The sequence below is a fragment of the Mus musculus genome, chromosome 15 (genome assembly GCF_000001635.26).
Source record: "Mus musculus strain C57BL/6J chromosome 15, GRCm38.p6 C57BL/6J".
In the NCBI taxonomy this organism is placed as follows: Eukaryota; Metazoa; Chordata; class Mammalia; order Rodentia; family Muridae; genus Mus; species Mus musculus.
Window position 1 is genome coordinate 55074750 of NC_000081.6, and position 24049 is coordinate 55098798.

The window sequence follows — 24049 nt, forward strand, 5'->3', positions numbered from 1 at the left end:
TCCCTTAATTAAATGTCTAAAGTGGGAAGACCCACCTTTAAGCTGGATATTTTCAGGTGGGAAGAGCCACCGTTAATCTGGGACACACATTCTGGTAGTAGCCAATATAGAGGACAGGGAAGAAGGAAACTTTTGCTCTTTACCTGTTTGTTTTTGCTCTTGCTGGCAAGCTCATTTCTTCAGTGGTATTAGAGCCTACTTCTTAGAGCTGGAGGATACCGAAGACCAGCTCAGACAGACACACAGCCTCATAGACTGAACAACTACTGAAATCCTGGACTTTCCATTGGAAGATAGCCATTGTTGGACTAACTGGACCACAGCCTGTAAGCCACTCTAATAAATCCCATGTGTCTTTGTGTGTGTGTATACACATATACATGTATGTAGATAGTATATATAGAAACAGCTTTTAACAAAATAAAGCTCTGAATGAGACTATTACTAATAGTTCTTCAGGAAACTTTTAAAATGTATTAATAATTAGGACAGCAAATAAAGTTATGGAATTTTATATATGAAAAAAATAACTTTCTACAGAATTCTTACAGACTTCAAGATATAATAGTTTTCTCTCTCTCTCTCTCTTTTTTTTTTGTTTTTTGTTTTGTTTTGTTTTGTTTCAAGACAGGGTTTCTCTGTATAGCCCTGGCTGTCCTGGAACTCACTCCTTAGACCAGGCTGGCCTTGAACTCAGAAATCCACCTACTTCTGCCTCCCAAGTGCTGGGATCAAAGGCATGTGCCACCATTGCCCAGCCTGCCTCTGCCTTCTAAGTGCTGGGATTAAAGGCATGTACTACTACCACTACTACCAACTGACTTTTTTTTTCTTTTTTTTTTTTTTTTTGGTCCTTGTATATAGTGAGCAACTTACAAATGTGACTGGAAGGATATGGAAATATCCTATTACATTTAAGAAATTTGGGGGGATAAAAGGGGGGTGAGGGGAGGAAGGGGTAGTAGTTACAAGATGCTGAAGAGGAGAAAAGGTATTCATAGAATTGGTTTTAAAAGCCAATAAGGCCAACAAGATGGCTGAGCAGGTAAAGATGCTTGCTAGCAAACCTGGCAATCTGAGTTTGACCCCTGAACTTGAAAGGCAAGAGGTAAAAAACGGCTCTGCAAGGAAGTCCTTTGATGTGTACATGCCTGCTGTGGTGTATGTACCCTTACATGCATGTCTGCTGTGGCATGTGTATGTACCCTTGTGTGCATGCCTGCTGTGGCATATGCACGTACCCTTGTGAACATGCCTGCTGTGGCGTATGTACCCTTGTACACACACATCATTAGCATATACAATAATCATAAGGAATATTTAATTCTTAAAGAAGTCAGGGATAAAAATATGCAAAAGAATTTTTTTATTGTATCCAGCAACTTTATAAAGTTGTATATCATTCTTTTAAGAAATGAGTCTCCTGGAATTATAAACTTTAATGCCATTTTGCATTGAGGAGCGAGAATATTTAGTAAGCAACGCACCTATAGTTTGCTTCTCTCCGCACAAATCTCTGTGGAATAAAAATAAATGAACACCATCAACATTTTCAGGAAGGTAATAGGATACAACGCTATTCACTTTATTACTACCTGGTAAAGCCATCTTTCTAATATGTGAGAGCAGTGGCAACTGGAGTAGGCAGATACATGTGTCATTTCATTTAACCTTTATAAGAATAGGTGTAATGGGTTATTTACCCTGTATTAGATACGAGGAAACAAAATCAGGTAGTAAATGAGGTCAAATTTGGCCACTACGCATGCATGACTTTAATGTCCCATATATTATTGTCATTATGTTATCTCTACATTACAAATAGAAGCAATGTGATATGGAGGAGCCTGCCATTAAAGAACCTGTATCCTACACTTGCCAAGTGTGAGCTTGTCTAGATTGTCTACCCTTCTTGGACTTTTTATGTACCTTCAAAAGAAGACTGCTTGAAGCATATTGAGAAGGGAGCAGATGACACAGAGAGACGGAGCAAAGAGGGCCGTGATATACACACACAAAGGCTTGTGACTTAAAAGCAAAGCTAGCAGTAGTGTTTTAAAAACAGTTAAAGCATAATATGGTCTGAGCTTTAAAACAATGAAGGCAATGAGCTGATGATGGAGGCTGGGCAGTGAGAACATGGAGGACTCATTATGCCCTTACTTTGTAAGGTTTAACAATTGGTAGGTCGTGGAAAACATCAACCTCTAAGCTAGAATAAAAAAAGTAGCTGGGCCTTGTCGAAGGAAGATAGACAGATAGACAAATAGACAGGCAGGCAGACAGATAGACAGGCAGGCAGACAGATAGATAGACAGATAGATAGATAGACAGATGGACAGACAGACGGACGGACGGACTGATTTAAAAGGTTGAGGGTGAGATGACTCAGCAGACGCAGGCATTTATTTAGCCCCAAGCCTGACGGCTTGAGTTCAATCTCTGGGATTGAACACTGTAAGAAGAAAGAACTGACTATTAGAAGTTGTCATCTGATCCTACATATGGTCCATGGCACACTCTTCTCCCTCTCCCACAAATAAACAAACAAATAAGTAGGGTTGAAGACAAAGCTCAGTAGTGGAGAATGTGCCTAGCTCAATCGGGAATTTCCTTACAATGGGGAGGAAAAAACCATGGGGCTGCATTGCAGTCTGGGTGACACTATAGACTACGTGTCGTGGGGGTAACTCAGGACGGGAGAAGAGATAACTTGGCTAAGTCTTAGGAAAGGCCAGAAGAGATGAATCAAGTGCAAAGAAAGGACCAGGGTCATGAGGAGGGACAAAGGAACTGGAGAGATGGCTCGGTGGTTAGGAGCACTTGCTCTACAATCATGAGGACTGGAATTTAAATCCCAGAATACATGGTATCAAACCAATTGTTCCCCAAACATCCCAGCTCCAAGAGAAGTAGACACTGGAACCTTAACCCTAGCCCTAGCCCTAGCTCTAACCCTAACCATAACTCTTACCCTAGCCCTAACCCTAACCTAGATAGGATAGAGCTTGTGTTGTGGCTAAGGAAGCTCCATGTTACGCTATCTTAGTATACACTAACAGTCCGTCTCTGACTCCAGTCCCTAGAAGATAAGTTCCCAATAACCCTGACTCAGTGACTCCCACCCAAAAACATACAGCCATGACTATCTACTTGTTATATGACCACTTTTTTGCTTCTGTAACTTGCTAACACAGATTCTCAAAGATTAGGGATTTGGGGGGGGGAGGTTGTTTGTTTGTTTGTTGTTTTTTGCAGGGTTTCTCTGTGTAGCCCTGGCTGGCCTCGAACTCAGAAATCCACCTGCCTCTGCCTCCCAAGTGCTGGGATTAAAGGTGTGCACCACCACTGCCTGACTCAAAGATTGTTTTGAGTTGCCTTAACCACTTAACTTGGCAGAACAGAGCAGAGCAGAACAAAGCATGTTTTTACTTGCTTGTATTGAAGATCTTCGTGTGGTTTTTTTTTCCCCCTTTTAAAAGTCTTTGCCCAGTCCCCCCCTACATGGCAGTCTCAAAGTTGGCTCAGAAATTATTTGTCCTCCAAGCAGCTAATCAATAAATCTTGTAATTATAATTAGATTGAGTCCATGGTCTTTTCCCAGGGGTCACAAACTCCATAACACTTGCTAGCTTCAAACCTAGCCATGACAAGTCCCAGGTTTGTGAAAGGGCTCCGCCTTAGGGAAACAGGCAGAGTGATTGAGGAAGACATCTGGTTCCCCTGTGCATGAGCATCCTCACCCTCACACGTGAACCCAAACTCACTCACACAGATAAATACAAACACACTGAAGACAAAAAGAGGAGGTAGAGCTTATATACTGTACAGGGGAGCCCGAAAGGAAAAAGTGCAGACATGAGGGGGTTGAAGGCTTGGCAATGGGAAAGGAGGTGGTTCCCCTTTAGCTGCTTCTGTTTCCTCAAGGAATGAGATCATCATCTGGGAGTGAAGACAAAATGGGATGTAAGTGGTATCTGAAGAGAAAAGACTTGATAAAGGTAGAAGGGTAAAAAGGTTTCATGAGGTATAGTGACAGGCCAGGCTTGGGCTGAATTCTATAGAATTCTGGCGATCCCTTGGAGAATTTTCTCCAGAAACTTCAGCTACTGATGTAGGTCATAGAATCGGCAGGAAGTTGGGCTTCACTGAGAGGGAGCGAGAACATGTACAGAGCAGGGGCTAGAGAGAGCCCAGAATAAAAACAGTGTAGAGAAAAGAGTGATTGCCTGCAAGGTATGCCACAACAGTGGTGGCGGTATTAATGGATTTCAAAGGTTGGCAGACTAGAAACATCAAGGCTAACTTGCTCTTCTGGAATCTGGCCTCTGCTGTGATATTAAAGATTAATTCAAGAATCAGGTGTAGTGGTGGGTTCCTATAATCCCAGCATTTGAGAAGGTGAGACAGGAAGATCATGAATTGCAGACCAGCCTAACCTACATAATGAGTTTGAGGCTAACCTGGGCTATCAGATGAGACCCTGTCTCAAAACCAAAATAAAATAATAAAATGTATACTAAGTTAAGACAGCTGATGGGCATGGTAGCTCATTCCTGCAGCCTCGCCATGGAAAGGAGGATCGGGGCTCGAGGTCATGCTTAGCTACGTAGCAAGCTGAAGGCCAGCCTGAGCTACCTGGGACTGAGCTTCAAAAAGCCAAAGCAAGGCTAAGGAGGAGACAGCTCAGTGAGTGAGACGCTTGCTGTGTAAATGTGAGGACCTGAGCTCTAATCTCCAGAAACCACATAAAGCCGGATGCGATAGCATGTATCCCAGCACTCCCTGATGGAGACAGAAGACGGAGACAGGAGAATCTCCAAAAATCACTTGGGCCAGCTGGCCTGGCACAAGCAGCCAAAAACCAACCAACCAAACCAAACCAAACCAACAAACAAACCAACAAACAAAAACAAAAAAGACAACTGGAAAACCTGTCTCAAATAAAGTAGAAAGGGAAGATCTTGTCCCTTGTCAATCTTGTCCAAGGTTGTCCTCTGACCTCCACACATTCATCTGCATTCATTTATTCATGCACACATACACATGAATGTGCAGGCACACACTCCCAGATTACATAGATAAATAAATCTAATCAAAAATGACAAAAGTAACGGCTGAGGCAGCAGGCCAGGCAGGAGCTGGCAATCGGTAAGAGGCATTTACCCTTGAGACATGACTTCTCTCCCCCAAGGAACGGTGACTTTGCAGGAGGAGAGCAGAGAGAGATGATTGTGGAAGGAATGTCAAGCAGAAAAGATAACACACACTCCCTTCAGAATGGGATATCAGACAATGACAGAGGAGGCCACGTAAGAAAGTTTCCAGGGACACTGTATGCTCAGGGAACATGCAACAATGCCATGTTAAGGTCAGAAATCTAAAACCCTACACAGTATTTTAAAGAATAACTGTCATAACCCATTCTGAATGAATCACTTACTGGATATATGGAGTGATGTCTTCCTCTGTCCACTTTTCTCTTAGAGAGAACAGACTATTAAAACGATCCTGTGTTCCCTCAGGCAAATCATCTACTTTGAGCAAAAATATGATTTCTGGTCTTGAGTTTCTGTCAACCAGTGCTAAACCCTACAAGAGACAAGAAGTTTGAGAAGAGGGAAAAAAAGGCTATTAAAGTAATGATCTCATAGTTAAATATTTCTTTTGCCATTACATTTAACCCAAGGAATTTAAAATAGCACCTATGTGAAACTTTACAGAAAGTCTATCCAGAGGCTTACAGGCAGCATGTTTCATAAAAAGAGTCCCTTTAAGCTTCGATTTCTTTGCCGTCTGCTTGCCAAGATAGCTTTAGTGCTAAATGTCACAAGTGGCCAGTCATTGTCAAATTCAGCAAGCCCTTTCCTTGGCTTCTTGGAGTCACCTTCCCAGCCCCATCTGCTTGCTCATGTCCATTTCTCTTTCCTCTTTTCTTCTCCCTCCACCTCTGACGTCATTGTCTTCTTTTGCGTGTTACTTAATGTGTAGCTTCCCCAGCCCTCCATCCCATTTTCTTGCCTGTCTCTCCACCTGTCCTGGGTAACCTCATCCTACCCCACAGCCTCTGGTGTCCTTGCTCATGACTGTAACATTTGCATCTTTTACTCAGATACCTCTTCTGAGCCCCAGTCCCTCACATCCAATTACAGCAGACACCGGCCCCATCCCCACTGCCTTGGAGAGGCAGGAAACCTAGGTAACAGATTCTGGTGCTCAAACCAGATGTCTAAGTGGTCAGGAGTGGCAATAGATGCTAAAGCCTCAAGATTCCCCTACCCATCACCATCACCCAATATCTACTTCTATTTTGTTTATTTATTTTTTATATTTTTTAGTGTGTGTGTGTGTGTGTGTGTGTGTGTGTGTGTGTGTGTGTCAGTAGGAGAGAAGGAACATGTTCACACAGTAGCACACATATAGAAATCAGAGGACAAATTAAGAGAGTCCATCATGTGATTCCTAAAGATTAAACTCGGGTTGTCAGGTTTAACGGCAAGCATTTTTACCTACTGAGCCATTTCATGTCTCCTCCCTATTATCTATTTCTTTGCTAATATTCTCTGGGGTTTGTTTCCTTGTTTTTGAGACAGGGTCTTCTCTAGCCCAGGCTGACATACACTCATTGTGTAGCCAAGGGTGATTTTGAACTTCTGATCCTCTGGCCTCTAGCCTACATGCTGGGTTACGAACATACATCACCATGCTTAATTTTTTATGAGTTGCTGGGATTGAACTCAGGGCTCTGTGGGTACTGGGTAAGTACTCTACCAACTATGCTACAGTGGCAGCCCAGCAACTATCCTTCTCTTCAGCCCCACTCTCCCATAGTTCCCTTTTCCTCCTTCCCTTGCCACCTGTGCTTTAAGTCTGTTTGTGTACCTTTCTGTCACAAACCCTAACTTAGGACAGACTGCTTATGTAGCATTCACAAAGCCCTGCATCTAATCCCCAGCACTGCTTAAAACCAGTCGTTTCACATGCAGCAGATCCAGCGCGTGTGAACTAAAGCTAGGGGGATCAGACGCTAGTTAAGGCTGTCTGTGATTACATAGAGAGTTCAAGGCTAGCCTGGAACATACAAAGTTCTGCCATAGAAAGAAACAAAGAATGAAGGAAAGGAAAGAAGGAAGGGAGACGGGAGGGACGGAGGGAGGGAGGGAGGGAGGGAGGGAGGGAGGGAAGGTAGGTAGGTGAATGTGTATGCCTAATAAACTCCAACTTTATAAAGTATTCTTCTGTAAGCACTGGGGAGGTTACAGGACTCTGTGGTGGGAGTAAATGAAGACTGTACACCTACTGGGTATCGAGGAAAATAAAACAGCTGAGATTCTGGCATTCAGCTCCAGGACAAGGATCACCTCCCCTGGTCAGACACCACCTGGAGAATCCCAGGCACAGCCCCCAAAGGCCTTACCTTGAGCTGATCAAGCCGAGTCGTCATTCCCTCGGGAACACTCTGCTGCCACACTTCCTGAAACTCTGCAAGATTAAACTTCACGGCATTCTGCAGCAGCATCTCCGCGGTCACTCTGCATATTTTGTCAGCGTCCAATTCAAAATAGACATCATCTAAGGCAAAGGTATCAGACAGGCTCAGACATCTTCTCCTGTTAAGTGGCATTTGTGTAGTTATTGTTTGTGTGTACCTGCATGTACACGTGTAGGCTTGTGTGTGTTCCCGAATGAAGGAGGAGGTCAGATGACAACATTCAGGAGTCTGTTCTCACCTTGTAGCAGGGCTAAAGCTCAGGTCACCAGTCCTGGCTCAGCCATCTCGCCTCACTGCCACTGTATTGGCTTATTATAATGGTTTGTATATGCTCGGCCCAGGAAGTGGCACTATTAGAAGGTGTGGCCCTGTTGGAGTAGGTGTGTCACTGTGGGTGTGGGCTTTAAGACCCTCATCCTAGCTGCCTGGAAGCAAGTATTCTGCTAGCAGCCTTCAGACGAAGATGTAGAACTCTCAGCTCTGCCTGCACCATGCCTGCCTGGATGCTGCCATGCTCCCACCTTGATCGTGATGGACTGAACCTCTGAACTGGTAAGCCAGATCCAATTAAATGTCGTCCTTATAGGAGCTGCCTTGGTCATGATGTCTGTTCACAGCAGTAAAACCTGAACTAAGACACTTATCATCCGTTACAATACCAGCACTTCCTTTAACTCAACGAAAGGCCTTGGAAGGAACCATGAGCTGTGCTCACCTCGCACAGCCCCACTGTTCTTATTACCACCATCATACCTGTCCATCACACAGGTTACAACACCTGCCAGGATTCTCTCCACTCCTCACCTTTGTCCACGTATCTCTTTCCGTAGCATTTAAGACAGTGTTCAATCATTTCCCTGAAAATTTAAAGCACACAAAAGAACCTATGAACATTTTATAGGTATGTTAAACCCCGTTGCCACACTAGAAACTTAAGATATCAATTAAGGATTTGAAATATTAAATCCCTTTGAGGACAAATAAGACTTCAGAACTTACTTAAATATTCTGGGAACTGCTACATGCCAAGGCCTGGTCTACCAAAATTAGCATGAATTATGTAGTCATATATTTGTTGTTATACCAAAGCTCAAATTACAACCATCAATTTTTTTTTTGAGTGACCAAAATAAAAATAGAAATGATGGTGCAGACGTATTCACCTCAGTGACCCAAAGTCTCGAATCCTTTCTAGCTGTATATTTTCAATTTCTCCCCCTGGGGCTACAGAGCAGCTCGAGCATCCACCTGGGGCCTCAGAACCTTCAGTTAACTCCAGGTCCAGGAGAGCTGATGCCCTCTTCTGACCTGTGCAGGCAGCCTGTGCACACGCATACATGCAGGCAAAAAGTCTCATACACACAAAATAAAAAGAAACATTTTAAAAGTTTTCCATAATATCAGAATGTAAATGCTATGTCCTCAGTTTACTTCTAGTATGAAAAAAAAAGTGTTCACTGTCTTTTTTTTTTTTTTTAACTTTGAATTTAAACTTTATTTAGAACAACATCTGGCTAGGTCTGTAACAAGGCTCTTTCAGCTAAAAGAAAGGGAGGGAGAGCTGAAGTTCCAGGTTTCCCTAGTGCCGCACAAGCCTCGCTGAGGCTGCTCCCCTCTGAGCTCAGGGTCGACCCAAAGGCTAACATTTCCTCAATCTGAGCACTCTGCCAGAGTCCTGTCCCAAAGATTATCCCAATTTTGAAGTATCTTTAAAGACCTGTTTTCCTGGGTTTGTATTGTTTAGAATGACTCCAAGGTGTTCACTGTCTTAAAGAAATCTGCAGAGGCAAATAGCGCAAATACTCACTCTGGCTCCAAAGGTCCAAGCTCCTGCAGGCACACAGTCAAGGGGACTCTATCCAAAGACCAGGATTCAGAATCCACAAGCTGAGTCACATGGTTCAGAAGTTTGATCTCATAATCAAACTCAAGAATCCTCCAGTAGCCTGCAAATTCCAAGGAACATTGTAAGTGAAGTATAGTCACTTAATACCCATAAGGCATTGCATTGGTTACTGTTATTTGTCAACAAGATACAACCTAAAGTCCCCTGGAAGAGACTCTCTGAGAGGGACGGCCTGAGGTAATCTGTGTGGTGTGATGCTGTTGATCACAACTCTCTGACCACAGCTATGTGAAAACAACTAGTTCTCCCAGCACAAAGAAGTCCAGTTCACCGCAGAAGTGACAGTTCTGTGAAGGTGTGGACAAGAAAAATAAACCATCAGCAATCAAGATGGCTTCCCCTCTTCCTAAGGAAACTACATATATACACAGTGGAATTTTCTTCAGCAGTAAAGAAGGAAGTGAGGACATCTGATGAAAAATGGATGGAAGTGGAGAACACAGTATGTTAAGAGAAATGAACTAGACAAGAAAGACAAGTATGTTTTCTCCAATATATAGAATCTAGATTTATATTGTATGTGTGTGAGTAGATACACATTATATGTAGGGTGTAAAAACAGAAACAGAGTTATATCTAGATTTAAATTGTGTGTGTGTGTGTATAGATATATATTTGTATGCAAAATATAAAAGCAGAATTATAAGGAGAATTATAATCCTGTAAGGAAGCAGTCTAATGGGAATGGAGAAGGAAAAGAAGTTAAGGAAATATATATGCCATTAAGCCAGAAGGAAGTCTGTCTCCAGGGGAGGTGACAGAAGAGGCAGTGGAAGAGTGGCTGAGAACAAGCCACAATGATACATATGCATGAAAATGGCACAGGGGAATCTGTTTCTTTGTATGCTAACCATAAAATTAATTTGAAAAAAAAAAAAGACACTTGTCCCCATTTCAGAAGAAATCTGAATTGCAGCTGGATGTGGTGGTGTGGACCTATGATCCCAGAACTATGGAAGCTGAGGCAGAAGAATCTCAAACGTCCAAGTTCAAGTTCTAAGCCATCCAGAGCTACAGAGCAACAGCCTACAAGTATGTAACATTTCAAAACTGATGGTACAGCCACCACTTGCAAATATACCCTCAAGTTTATAGCTATCATTTTTCACTGAAATTTTCTATTCTTATTCTGGGAAACTGAAAGAATCCCTAAGAAACAAACTGTGTGAAGTAAAGCCAGGAAAGAACGCCAGGTGTCATCTATGCATTTCCCTACTAAAACTTTATCTGCTGCTATGAAAATGAATTTGAAAAACATCATTGAAATACATTATTTGGTTTGCCTACCTCGCTTTAACTTTGAGTGGAATCGGCCTCCATATGCCATGGTAATTACCAGGAGGCATTCTTAGTTAAAATCCTTGTCTTAAATGCTTAAGACCACGTGAGCAAATGGGTTTCAAGCAACCACTCAAAGGCTAAAATGCTTCTGGTTAGTTCTTAAAGGGGCATGAAGTGCTTTATTTAACAACTTTTACCGCATCTAAGGGGTTAGGCACATGCAAGCTAATCTAGTTTGGAAGATTTTGAGCAAACTGTAATCCACTGAACCACACCAGTTTCCCTCTTCCTAGGGAATAGGTTGAGGAATCAAGATGTTTCTCTAGGCAAGCTAAGAGTGGGCACACAGCCTTTTAACATCAGCACCTGGGAAGCAGAGGCAGAAAGATTTTTATGAGTTCAAGACTAGCTTGATCTATTTAGTTAAATTCCAGGCTATCCGAGGCTCTGTAGTGAAACCCTGCCTCAAAGATAGATAGATAGATAGATAGATAGATAGATAGATAGATAGATAGACAGACAGACAAGCAAACAGACCAACAGAGAGACACATAACAGTCAAAGTGGGCAGATGCACATAAACATGGACTGACAGAAGTGTTATATTCCAGAGCAGAAGACAATCAAAACCTCAAAGGCACCACAGAACTCCTCCATCACTGCTGGGATTAACCTCTTTTAGGTGCATTTTAATGATAAATAATGCATGTTCGTCACTGCATTGGCATTAGTATATGAAGAAGCACAGCTCCCATTCCAAGCTATTTAGAAATCTAACGAAGTTGTTGAACTGACTCTGAACTGGGAGTCCAAAGGTTTGGCACCGATGCAATGACTGTCCCTCGATCAGCACAATCCCAGACCCTGGCTAGGCCTTGATTTTCTTACCTACTTAAAAACTGATTTAAATGAAAAGATCAGACTACTTGATATTCAAGGTCCTTTAAAGAGAAAGGCCTGTAGTGAGCGGTTACGATGTCACTGGTCACAGACTGACAGACTGACCTCATGTAAGGATCATCTTATAACCGATTCCATATCCCAAACATTGTCAGTGTGTACGTGTGTGTGCATGTGTGTGTGTGTTGTATGTGTGTGTGTGCATGTGTGTGTGTGCATGTGTGTGTGTGTGTGTGCATGTGTGTGTATTGGGATTCAAATACAAGGCCTCACCCACACTCAGCAAGTACTCATCTGCTCGTAATATCATTACCTTTGAAGATAAAAGAAAATTAAACAAGCATGCACCATGGGGAAGAGGCTCAAAGCCTCTCTCTTGCATATGCTACAGTTCCACCATTATGAACGGTACTAGTTACACTACCTCCAATCTCACAGGCATTTAGGACTTGTAACTGAGCCATTATCTCCTCCTCACTTGCCTGAATATGATTAAGCAAATCTTCAGTTGTATACTGAAACAAACAAAACAGATACACATTCTCATGATTTGGGAACAACAGCTTTCTTTCTTTTTTTTTTTTTTTTCCCTGAGAGGGTTTTTCTGTATAGCTCTGGCTATCCTAGAACTCACTTTGTAGACTAGGCTGGCCTTGAACTCAGAAATCCTCCTGCCTCTGCCTCCCAAGTGCTGGGATTAAAGGCGTGTGCCACCACCACCTGCCCAACAACAGCTTTCTTAATCTTCTTGTTGAGTTTTGGAGAATAAATAAAAGGAGCCTGAAGCACACAGTAGAACCAAGTGGTTTCCCGTCCAAGTCCTAACGCAGCCCCGCCCTGCTCGGTTTTTCTTTTTACCTCTGTTCTAATCCAATCAAGGCAATATTGTGAGACAGGGATTACAGAGGGCTGTACCAGCAGGCTGGGCTCCTGCTTCCCTTCAGAGGTCACATGAAGTCCAGCCCGTTTACATGGCAGCAGCCTGGACAGCCTGCTGCTTTCTATCTCGCCAGACCACTTCATATTTGAAACCTTTATCATGCACGTTTTAGAGAAGTGAGACTGCCACCCATGATAACAAGGTATGGTGGCACACACCTACAGTCCTAGCACATGAAGAAGCAGAGGCAGGGGGATAGCTACGAGTTCCGGGCCAGCCAAGTCTACAGTGCGAGATTCTTAACCTCCCCTTGTCTCCCTGCCAAATTTTAAACTTTTAAGAAATTAATTACATTTTAAAATTTCAAATAAAACCAGGAAATACAATTCTTACTTTTGAGCGGCTTGCATCCTCTTCTTTCTGACTGTCAGGGCCTTCGTAGGTATTTTCCATTAGAAGTCTCTTTAGCTTTTTTAACTTAGGTCTGCATCTTCTTAATTCCCAATAATTATTAGAGAAGCCAAAGATCTAGAAATCACAATGCAGCCTTCAGTGACCTTTCCAAAGATAAAACATTTCCACAGAGTGCTCCTTGCTCAAGAACACACAAAAGATAGCCGTGGACCCTTTCCGGGCTTCCATGACAATTCCACCAACCAGATGGGAACAAGTGAACGTATAAAGTCAGTAAGAGAAGTGCCAAGCACGGGCATGCACAGTGGCACATAGAATATGCGAAGACCAGACATCCATACGCATAAAATAGAAATAAATAGAACCTCCAAAAATCAAAAACAGGGCTTGGCGTGGCAGCACATGTTTCTAATCCCAGCACTCAGGAGATAAAGGGAGGTGGATTTCCAGACCAGCTTGGTCTATAAACGAATTCCAGGCCAGCCTGGGGTACATAGCGAGACCTTGTCTCAAAAAGACAAAACAAGTAAACAAAGATAGCAACCACAGTGGGGGATCTGCCTAGTCCTAGCCCTCAGAAAGGAAGTTCAAGATCAGCCTGGGCTACAGTGAGAGATGGTCTCAAAACACAACAGCATGGAAAGGGGGCTCAATGCTGGAGTACTTGCCCAGCGTGCCACAATGCCCTGGGTCTGACCCTGAGCACGACCGTATAAACCAGGTATGGGGGCATAAGGCCTGAGACCCCAGCATGTGGGGTTGGGAACAGGATGCTCTGATGTTCAGGGTCACCCTCAGCTGTATGGCAAGTTTAAGGCTAGCCTGGGCTACATGTGTCACACATCCTGTTTCACACACACACACACACACACACATACACACATACCCGGCAGCTAACAATTATCTGTAACTCCAGTTCCAAAGAGGACCTGACACCCTCTTCTGGCCTCCAAGGGCATGCACATGGTTCACAGACCTGCCTGCAGGCAAGACACCCCCACCACACATACACAAACACAAACACAAACACATTTTTTACAAAATAAATTAAATTAAAAAAAAAAAGAATTAGTTACCTAATAAACTCACTACATTAAGAGAAAGACCAGCTGGTCGTGGTGACACACGCCTTTAATCCCAGCACTCGGGAGGCAAAGGCAGGTGGATTTCTGAGTTTGAGACCAGCCTGGTCTACAAAGTGAGTTCCAGGACAGCCAGGGCTATACAGAGAAACCCTGTCTCGAAAAACCAAAGGGGAAAAAAAAAAGTTTTTAACCAAAGGCAAGCTTGGAACACAAACCGCCACTGCCAGACTCAGGTACAAAGCGGTACCTCCGTGTGAACGATGGCACTTGGTGTTTCCTCCTCCTTCAGCTGGTCTGGAGTTTTGCATCCAGGGATGAAAAGCAGCATGTTGGATGTGTCTGCTATCTTCAGGTCGTAGGTTTTGTCTTTACTGCACAACACAGCCTGTTCATCCTTATCTCCTCTAATCACAAAGCTACAGGCAAATGGAGGGGGGGGGTAAAGACATGGCTTATTGAGACTCTAGTGGATAGCTCACTTTAAATAACTCCCAAATCGGGGACTAGAGAGATGGCTCAGCGATTAAGAGCACTGACTGCTCTTCCAGAGGTCCTGAGTCCTGAGTTCAAATCCCAACAACCACATGGTGGCTCCCAACCACCCATAAGAGATCTGATGCCCTCTTCTGGGGTGTCTGAGGACAGCTACAGTGTACTTACATATAATAAATAAATAAATCTAAAAAAAAAGAAAGAAAGAAAGAAAAAATAAGTCCCAAATCCTGTGGCTTCTAGATTTAAAATTAAACCTTGGGAGTGTGGTGCTTTGAAAGAGGACCCCGCCCCCAAACACAGGCTCAGACATTTGAACACTTAGTCCCCAGTCCACAGCCCTATCTGAGGAGGGGTTGGGAGGTGTAGCCTTACTGGAGGAAGTATGTCACTGAGGGGGAGCTCTGAGAGTAAGAGCCTTGCCCACTTGCAGTTCAGTCACTCAGCTTTGTGCTTGCCATAAAAGACATGATCTCAGCCTAGGATTTAAAATCCAAGGTCTTGGCAGCAACTTTGTAGTTGACCCGGAATTAAAAACAGATCCAGATCTTCAGTAAGTGACCCCAACCAACCCCCGGGCTACACGCAGCAGTCTGCATTAGGCTTTAAACTTCTGTCTCGTTTGTCCCATCTGCGGTTCAAGGAGAAGAAACCCAAGTGGCAAGCCAAGAACTCTCTCTACAGGCACTGCTACTACATTCTGAGATTGAACGAGTGTTTCTGTGGAGTACTTGGCATCAGTACTGAGCCCTCCAAAGCTCCCTGGAGCTTCCTTCTTGACACTCCCCCGCTGACACCTGGCTCTAAATTCCCTGGAGTCCTGCTAACAAGGCAGTCTAGCAAATGCTGAATCCTCCTGACAGATGACAGCAAGCTGAGGACCCGCCCATCGGCCTGTACGGGCCCAATCAAAGCAACTCTCTGCACCAGTTCCTCCTTCCGAGTTCCCCGGGCTACGCCGGGCGGGTAGGCGGCCTCTTTGAGGCCGGGGAATCGGCGCTCCCGAGCCCCACCATCCCGGCTCACCTGTCCCCGGCCTCCAGCTGCTGGCACAGTGCTGGTTCCAGCTCCAGCAGGCAGAAGTCGCCGGTGGCCGCGCCGCCGGTCCCGGAGCTGAAGCTCAGGCAGTGCACCGTGGGCAGCAGCTCGGTGGCGTTCAGCTTGGCAACCTGCAGCGTCGCGTCCACTTCCTCGCGGGTCCTCCGGGAAGCGCTCGGCGGGGACATCTCGCAGCACGGAGAGGGGTGTGTCCTCGACCTAAACTCCCGGGACTTCAAAAGCGCGCCAAATCCGCCCGAGCCGACTTCCGGGGCGGGACGGGGCGTGTCCCGAGGAAGTCGGAAAGTATCTGGACTCGCGAGTCCTTCTGCAGCCCACTGACAGCGTGCAAGTCCCCGGTTGCTGGGGAGAAGCACGGTTTCCCCCATGAGGACTCCAGGAAGGTCCTGTTAGCAATTCTGGGTCCCCACGGGGCCAAGCACGGCTCTTGCACTCACCCCTTCCGCCACCCTGTGCCCACCCCCTTCTTTCCCGCCAAAGCTCCTTTTCCTCGCCTGCTGCGGTGGGTCCCGTGATGAGCTATGTCTGTGCAGAATTTCATTAAGCCGTTAAAACAACCCAGTAAGGCAGGATCCTGTCGATCCTGTCATGCAGAAGCGAGCAGAATGCTTGCCAATGGTGGCGCAGCCTTGAGATGGCAAAGTCTGAATCCAGCTTGATGTATGTATGGTGGTTCCAAAATAGCCTGCCCAGTGTTGTGCAGGACCAAGAACCAGATCCTGGCAGAATAAGATGTCATTTGTTTGGACTTCGAGACCATCCTAGATGGAAGGTAGCTTGCCTCCCGTTCGTTAAATACTTCATTTGTGCTAAGTGGCGCTTGAGACTTCTACACAGAAACAGCCCGCCTGGTATGCTCCTGGGAGAGTCTGGCTAACTCAGCATTACAGGGTGTGATGTTTTCTTGACCAAAGTTTACAATGACGTGAAACTGTTTTAAGATGAAAACCCATTCATAGACTCACATCCATGCACCTGAAACTGATGTGCGAGCTCTCTAAGGGATGCTGCCGGCAGACCCCTGCAGACTGGCCACCCATAAAAGTTGAAACAGTAAGAGGAATAATTGTCTTCAGAGAGGGTGGTTTCTCACTCCTTCCTGTAAAACAAACAAATGAATAAATAAAAAGGGAGGCCAAGGTGACCCCAGTCCATCAGGTTAAAAACCGACATGAGCCAGGTAGTGCTGGCACCATACCTTTAATCCCAGCACTCAGGAGGCAAAGGGAGGACCTCTGAATTCTAGACCAGCCTGGACTATAGAGCAAGTTCCAGGACAGCCAAGGCTACACAGAGTAACATTGTCTAGAAAAACAACAAGCAAAAACATCTGAGTTGCCAAAGGGTAGTTTAGTTCCAGCACTCAGGAGGCAGAGGCTGGCGGATCTGAGTTCGAGGCCATTCTGGTCTACATAGTGAGCTTCAAGCCAGTCAAGGCTAAATAGACCCCCCCCCTCTCTCTCTCTCTCACACACACACACACACACACACACACACAAAACAAAAAAAAACAAAAATCGGATCGAATAAGAAAAATGATGGAACAATATCCTGAATATGAAAGTACCACGAATTTATTAGTGGCTATCACTAAGATGGCTCAAAGTTAAAAGTGCTTGCCATGCAAGATGATAAGCTGACTTCAGTCTCCAGAAGATATAGTGGAAGAAGAGACCCAACTCTGAAAGTTGCCCTCTGACTGCCACACATGTGCCATAACAAGTGTGCACCCACACACACAATAATAAAATTTTAAAAATTAAGGATACTGTAGGATAGTGTCTTAGTTGGAGTTTCATTGCTATGAAGCAACCTCATGACCAAGGCAACTCTTATAAGGGAAAACACTTAATTGGGAATAGCTTACAGTTTTGGAGGTTCAGTCCATTATCATCATGGCAGGAAGTATGGTAGTATGCAGGGAGACTGGAAGAGCCAAGAGTTCTACATCTTGATCCACAGGCAGCAGAAGGAGACTGTGTCACACTGGATATAGCTTGAGCATATGAGTCCTCAAAGCCCACCCCCACAGTGACACACTTCCTCCAAGTAGGCCACACCTCCTAATTGTACAGCTCTCAATGGACCAAGCATCCAAACACATGAGTCTATGGGAGGGGGGGGGGCATTCCCATTCAAACCACCACATAGAGAACAGTGATATCCTTACTGTCCTCAGCGTTTTGTGGCGTCCAGCAATTTACCTATTTTTTCCTAGCTTCAATCTCTTGTTCTGAAGTGAGGAAAGCCTGAAGTGCTTAACAAGTGGCAGCTATGGTTTTATTCTTATTTATCATTACTAATTAATGAGGCCAAACTGAGTTTCTTCTTGCTGCAGCAAAAATACCCTGACAAAAGCATCTCAAGGAAGGGTTTATCTTGGCTTGAAATTCAAAGGGGATACAGTGTATCTCCTTAGGAGAAGGCATGGTGGCAGGAGCAAGCAGCGGCTGGTCACGTGGCACCAGGAAATGGGGAGAAATGGATGCTTGTGCTTAGCCTGCTCTTTCTATTCACAGCAGGAGCCCAGCCCATGAGATAGTCCTGCCCACATTTAGAATGGATCTTCCGACCTCAGTTAACCTAATCTAGGAAACCCCCTCACTGACATGCCCAGAGGTTTGTTTGCAGCATGTTTCAGAATTCCATCAAGTTGACAACCCAAATTAGCCATTGTACTGGCTGGTTTTGTGCGTCAACTTGACACAGGCTGCACTTATCACAGAGAAAGGAGCCTCCCTTGAGGAAAAGCTTCCATGAGGTCCAGCTGTAAGGCATTTTTCTCAATTAGTGATCAAGGGTGGGAGAGCCCATGTGGTGTAAGACCCCTGAAGCTGGGCCTCTGCCCAAGTCCCGGGATGAGCTGGCCTACACTCCAATGACTCGAGAGAAAAACACACCTGATGCAAACTGTAAGAGGACTAACTCCTTCCACCACACAGGGCAGGGGAGTTCGACCCCCAGTGGTAACAGTAGGGGGCTTTTAAAGGAAAAGTGAGGAATTGGGAGGAGTTGGGAGGAGAATTGGCTACAGCTCTTCTCTGGTGGGGGTGGGGGGGTGGGGAGTGAGCTGTAGCTCCTCTCTGGTGTCTATCTCCTTGGCACAGGGAGCCAGGCAGGCGCCTGGCTAGGTCTTCCTAAAATTATCACATCTCTGGCTGTAAGGCTCAAAAACAAAAAGGCTTTTTGCTGGCTATAGAGAGCAAAGAACTTCTTTCTGGCTGTATTTTTAGAGATCAGGGAAAACAAGCTTGGGGGGAAACGCTTTAAGTCGGGGGAGGGAGGTCTCACAGTGGGTGGTACCATCTCTGGGCTAGTAGTCTTGGGTTCTATAAGACAGCAAGCTGAGCAAGGCAGGGGAAACAAGCCAGTAACATCCCTCCATGGCCACTGCATCAGCTCCTGCTTCCTGACCTGCTTGAGTTCCAGTCCTGACTTCCTTTGGTGATGAACAGCAATGTGGAAGTGTAAGCTGAATAAACCCTTTCCTCTCCAACTTGCTTCTTGGTCATGATGTTTTATTCAGGAATACAAACCCTGACTAAGATAGCCATCATATAAGTTCTTTCACTTCCTGCGAGATGGACTTGGGCTCCTCTGTTAAAATTGAATGATTGTGCCAAAAGGTTGCTAGGGGAAGAGATTTGTCATTAAGTGTGGACCCTGGGTGCCACATTAACTGATCAACTAGACAAAAGGTATGCACTGGTGTTACAGTGGCAAGTCTGTTATAAGTGAGCACCCTCCCTCTGGTTGAAATTGAGGCTTGTTCAACATGAGAGAATACATGTTTAGTACTGTAAACCTGGTAAGGTGGTTTTTGTTGTTGTTGGTTTTTGTTTGTTTGTTTGTTTGTTTAAAAGTCCCTGATTTGGGAGGTCATAGACTCTCATGAGGAAGCTACTGCTGTTGTTTTATTAAGTGGGCATGGCGTGCCTATCAAATTGCCTTTTAAATAACCATGTCTATTGTTGTAGATTGGACAGCCTTTATCAGATGAGCTTCTTTTTTGCTGTGACCAGAGGCGATTATACAGATTTGGAATTGGTCAGAGTGCTAAGAATAGTGACTCCTGAGTTTTTGCCCATAACTGTGATGCCTGCATTATCCCTCTCAAGGCTCAGGGAACAACTTGCATGAAGGAGGTGGAACGAATGTCGGAGCCAGAGGATAAGGCGAAGTGTTGTAGAATGCTGCTTCCTGGGCATGGCATGGCCACAGTGCTCTTGAACTCATAGCAACTGGGGTTCTCTGCAGTACCTACAGAGGATTGGGCTTATCAACATCTTGCTACAAGAGGGAGGGGACCCTTCCCCTCTCTGAGGATTTATAGGTAGCTAATGGTTGTTTGGGGGAAAGGAAAGACATTTTCTTTAGTGATGTAGCCACTGACAAATTGCTCGTGTTCATATGAGGAAGCTCTTACCCACACTCCAGTAAGCAACCCTTGTAAAAGTTATGGTCTGGTTCTTCCTCCCAGCCCATGCTCCCAGAAATAAGACTCAAAATATATTTATAAATAGTTTGGCCATATAACTAGGCTCTTCTCTGACCAGATCATAACTTGGAATAACCCATTCATTTTAATCTACATTCTGCCATATGGCTGGTTTGGTTTTTTGGTTTTTTGTTTTTTTGTTTTTGTTTTTTTTTTTTTTTGGTTTTTCGAGACAGGGTTTCTCTGTATAGCCCTGGCTGTCCTGGAACTCACTCTGTAGACCAGGCTGGCCTCGAACTCAGAAATCCGCCTGCCTCTGCCTCCTGAGTGCTGGGATTAAAGGCGTGTGCCACCACGCCCGGCTCCATATGGCTGGTTACTTGTGCTCAGGTAACATGTGTCCATCTTCTCACATCTTCCCAGGTAGATCTCCTGCATGGCTCTATCCCAGAATTCTCTCTCCTCCCAGATTTCCCTCCTCCTACTTCCTGCCTTAGCCATAGCCATCAGATTTATTATTGACAGGTGCCACATCCATGCATTCATGAGATATTCTCTCTACAAACCCTAGTGGAACTCACTGGGTCACAGGAGTGAGAGACTCATGAGACAGAAGAGAGGCTAGTTAGGAAGTTAGAGGAGGGAAATGCGGAGGGTTAAATGTAGTCAGCCTGTATGAAAATCAACGTGGATGAAAATGTCATGGTGAAACCCATTATTATCTGTAATCAATATATGCTAATAAATGTCAAGAGCCATCATACAACGAGCTAATAACTCGCAGGCGATCTTCCTGAGATGGTCTGCTTCAGATTATAATATGCGACAGATTTGCTCTATAGGAGAGGCCCAAGAGGATTTGTTTTAGGAAAGATTCCTGCTATTAATATGCTTTTCCTGTTATTATTAAACATATATATCACTAGGTATTAGCCCACCCCTTTTGAACAGATCTCTGCAGAGCTACAAAGATGTACTGTCTTGTAGTGATGCTATATAGACAAGTAGATGATTTAAGTCTTAATGATGATCCTGTAAGAATTCCTAAAATTATATCAGTGATTATTAAGCTCTTTTATAATGGGACTGCTATTAGGTCCTTTTCTGATAGTCAAAACTGCAATGAGAACTCTGTCAGTCTCCCATGTGTCACCAGTTAATCTCTCTTAGATAGTAACCAGACTTTCTCCTACTCAGAGCACATTCCAAGAGGTTGTAAAACAATTAACCAAAGATCATAAAAAGGGAACTAATGGTTTGCTATAGGTGTCAGGACAGAAGGTAAAATATTGACTGGGTTTATCTATACAAAACTCCACTGATAACTTAGTTATGGTTTTCAACTCACAACCCGTGGAGCTGAGACAGGTGATGGATGTTTAGCTAGATAATAACTCCTAGTGGATATGCATGTAGACATTCTCTGTTGCAAACGTCTATTCCAGTTTATGATTTGATTTTGTGTGTGTGTGAACTTGTGGTGAACTTTTTAACATGTGGTCATGTATTCTGAAAGATGTTTAAGTGCTGAGGAAAAAGAGAAGAGTCAGAGGCGCTGAGCTAAAGAGGACCTTTTTGGACAGAACACTTCTTAGAGAGAAGAATAGAATTTTTCCTTATTCCCTTTTTTCCATTCATTTTGTCTTCCCCTCCCCCTTTTCTTAGATAGCTTTCATAGAAAATGTTTTACAACTTAGAAATAAATGTTATAATCTCACTTTTTAAAGTGTCCCCTTTTCTTCCTGTGACTTCGACTAGCAGGCTGAAAGTTAGTCAAGAAGTTCCTGCTGAGATAGAACAAAGGCCGCATTACTTGATACCCTAATGTTAGGCTACAGGTGTTAATTGCCTAAGCCAGCAGCTCTTTACCCTCAGTTAGAGCAAGAAAGTCTTTAGGACTTTTTAGAAGTTATCATCAGCATTTCAGTGTAGTTAGAGAGTCTGGAGAACCTCAGACTTCAAAGCCACAGCTGAGTCCTACTCTGTGTCTCTGCCACTACCCTCTCCAGGCCAGGAGGCTCCCAGCAAATAAAATACAATTTTAAAAAAATGAATAGTAGCTGGGCGGTGGTGGCACATGCCTTTAATCCCAGCACTTGGGAGGCAGAGGCAGGCAGATTTCTGAGTTCGAGGCCAGCCTGGTCTACAGAGTTAGTTCTAGGACAACCAGAGCTACACAGGAAACCCTGACGCGGGGGGGGGGGGGGGGGGCGGGAAGAGTAGGCTTGGGTGTATATTGTCATGATGGACAGATTACCTCACATGAAAAGGCTCTTTCAGGAACCCCCAGAACAGAGAGAAAAACATGTTAGTGGCAAAAATTACAAGCTCCAGGAGAAACAGACTCAAGTAGTGTCTTAATATCTGAGAACCTGCCCCACCTCTGTTGACAATGAATGACTTCAGATGAGGCGGTTCCAGTTTGCAACTAGATTAATTCATTTTGCAGGGAATACGATAGCTTAACCTATCTTTTGCCAAAGACCATTAGGAATTTTGCTTGTCAAATAAGTTTTGCTTGTAAAACTATTCCAATTTTTACCACTAGATGGTAGTATTGCTTCATGTTTCACAGACAAACCTCTGTCACTCTTTGTAGTGGTTTGAATATGCTTGGCCCAGGGAATGACAAGGTGTGGCCTTTAAGACCCTTGTCCTAGCTGCCTGGAAGCCAGTTGTCTCTTAGCAGCCTTCAGATAAAGATGTAGAATTCTCAGCTCCTCCTGCAGCATGCCTGCCTGGATGCTGCCCCAATTAAATGTTGTCCTTTGCCTTGGTCATGGTGTCTCATCACAGGAATACACACCTAAGACACTCTTGTTCACCATCATCTTAAAAAGGAAAGCCAAGGTCATGTACTGAGAATAATGACTGTTGCTGCTCAGCCATAAAGGAAACATCTGTATCACTCCCTTTAAAACAAGGAAACATCTGTATCACTCCCTTTAAAACACAGAGAGTTCCAGGAGATGGAGTGCAAAGACGGTAAGGACTAATGGATGAACCGGAGTGCCACACAATGCTGTCTCCTGGCTTTGACCTGACCATCATAATCATGAGTGCATAGCAGCTCCCTGCGCAAAGCCTGAGCCAACCGCCACCACCACCACTGACAACACAAAAAAGATATGGGGTAAGAAGAATCGGGTCAGCAGGGGTTGGAGACAACAGGGAGGATAGTGGGAGTCACAGGTCACAGATTGTCCCATCACGCCTGGTTCTGACCTCTTCCTCACTTCTGACTTAGCTATAACTCAATTGTTGCGAAGAGTCAACATGGCCAAGTTTATAGAAGAGTTTATGGAGGCTTGCTTACAGTTTCAGAGGGTGAGCTCATGGCAGGTAGGTAGGTATGTCCCTGGAGCAATAGCTGAAAGTTCATGTCTTGAGTTAATGACCATCAAGTAGAGAAAGAGGGAGAGGGAGAGAGACAGAGGGAGGGAGGGAAAGAGGGAGGAGGGAGGGAGGGAGGGAGGGAGGGAGGGAGGGAGGGAGGGAGGGAGGATGGATGGAAACTGGGAATGATCTAGACTTTTGAAACCTCAAGCCTCACCCCTGGTGGCACAACTCCTTCACCAAGGCCACACCTCCTAGTCTTTCCCAAATAGTTTCACTAAGTCAGGACCAAGTATTCAAATCTATTTTGCAGGGCGTGGGGGGGGGGGGGCATTCTCATTTTAAACACCATACTTTCTAGTTTCTTACCAAGGCCTCCACGGTGGTTTAAACGAGATGTCACCCACAGTTGCTGGTGCTGATTGGAGAGGCTTAGAAAGTGCCACCTTGTTAGAGGAAGTGTACTGGTGGCAGTGGGCGTGGGGGAATAAAGGAGGTGGAAGAGAACCCACACCCCTCGAGAGTGCTCTGGGCAGGCAGACACAGAGGACTGCCTTGTGCTTTCCACTCAGCCTTGTGGGTGTCTGGCTGTGGGAAGTCATGGACCCAGTCTGATGGGGATGGGGGATGAACGGGGGGGGGGGGGTAGGCCAGTCCCGGGGCCTCACGGAGGCCAGAGATAACAGGTTTTAAGTCTTGGACATCCCAGACGCCGCTGAATGTCACAGAAGAGCTGAGAACAAAATCCCCCCCCCCGGCCCCCCAG

General features: G+C 44.8%; 1 protein-coding gene and 1 long non-coding RNA gene across 4 annotated transcripts; one reads left to right on the forward strand and one right to left on the reverse strand.

The window, feature by feature from the left end:
• Nucleotides 1–1351: 1351 nt before the first annotated feature.
• Dscc1 (DNA replication and sister chromatid cohesion 1) lies at nucleotides 1352–15742 on the reverse strand. 2 transcript variants are annotated; one of them, NM_001355594.1, is made up of 10 exons: nucleotides 15477–15742; nucleotides 14206–14374; nucleotides 12853–12987; nucleotides 12004–12094; nucleotides 9300–9438; nucleotides 8656–8844; nucleotides 8297–8349; nucleotides 7418–7572; nucleotides 5444–5592; nucleotides 1352–1516 (listed from the first exon to the last, which is right to left on the reverse strand). In NM_001355594.1, exons 1-10 carry the CDS (start codon nucleotides 15674–15676, stop codon nucleotides 1408–1410), a joined length of 1389 nt encoding a protein of 462 aa, NP_001342523.1. In that variant the 5' UTR covers nucleotides 15677–15742; the 3' UTR covers nucleotides 1352–1407. The 2 variants fall into 2 exon arrangements, with proteins under 2 accessions (NP_001342523.1, NP_898912.2); NM_183089.3 differs by lacking the exon at nucleotides 8656–8844.
• Nucleotides 9402–23271, forward strand: Gm41325. Of its 2 annotated transcripts, XR_003951651.1 has the most exons (4): nucleotides 9402–9876; nucleotides 10297–10430; nucleotides 22904–23080; nucleotides 23195–23271. It is a non-coding gene; the product is annotated as a predicted gene, 41325 (long non-coding RNA). The 2 variants fall into 2 exon arrangements; XR_875348.3 differs by lacking the exon at nucleotides 9402–9876 and having other exon boundaries at nucleotides 10169–10430.
• The last annotated feature ends 778 nt before the right edge of the window (nucleotides 23272–24049 follow it).

Bases quoted from the DNA above. Each gene is read 5' to 3' on its own strand.
- Dscc1 (NM_001355594.1), bottom strand. From the start codon at position 15,676: ATGTCCCCGCCGAGCGCTTCCCGGAGGACCCGCGAGGAAGTGGACGCG. The intron at 12,988-14,205 runs GTACCGCTTTGT...TGTGATTTCTAG, and splicing joins GTGCCATCGTTCACACGGAG to ATCTTTGGCTTCTCTAATAA. The intron at 1,517-5,443 runs GTAAGTGATTCA...TTTATTCCACAG, and splicing joins GACATCACTCCATATATCCA to AGATTTGTGCGGAGAGAAGC.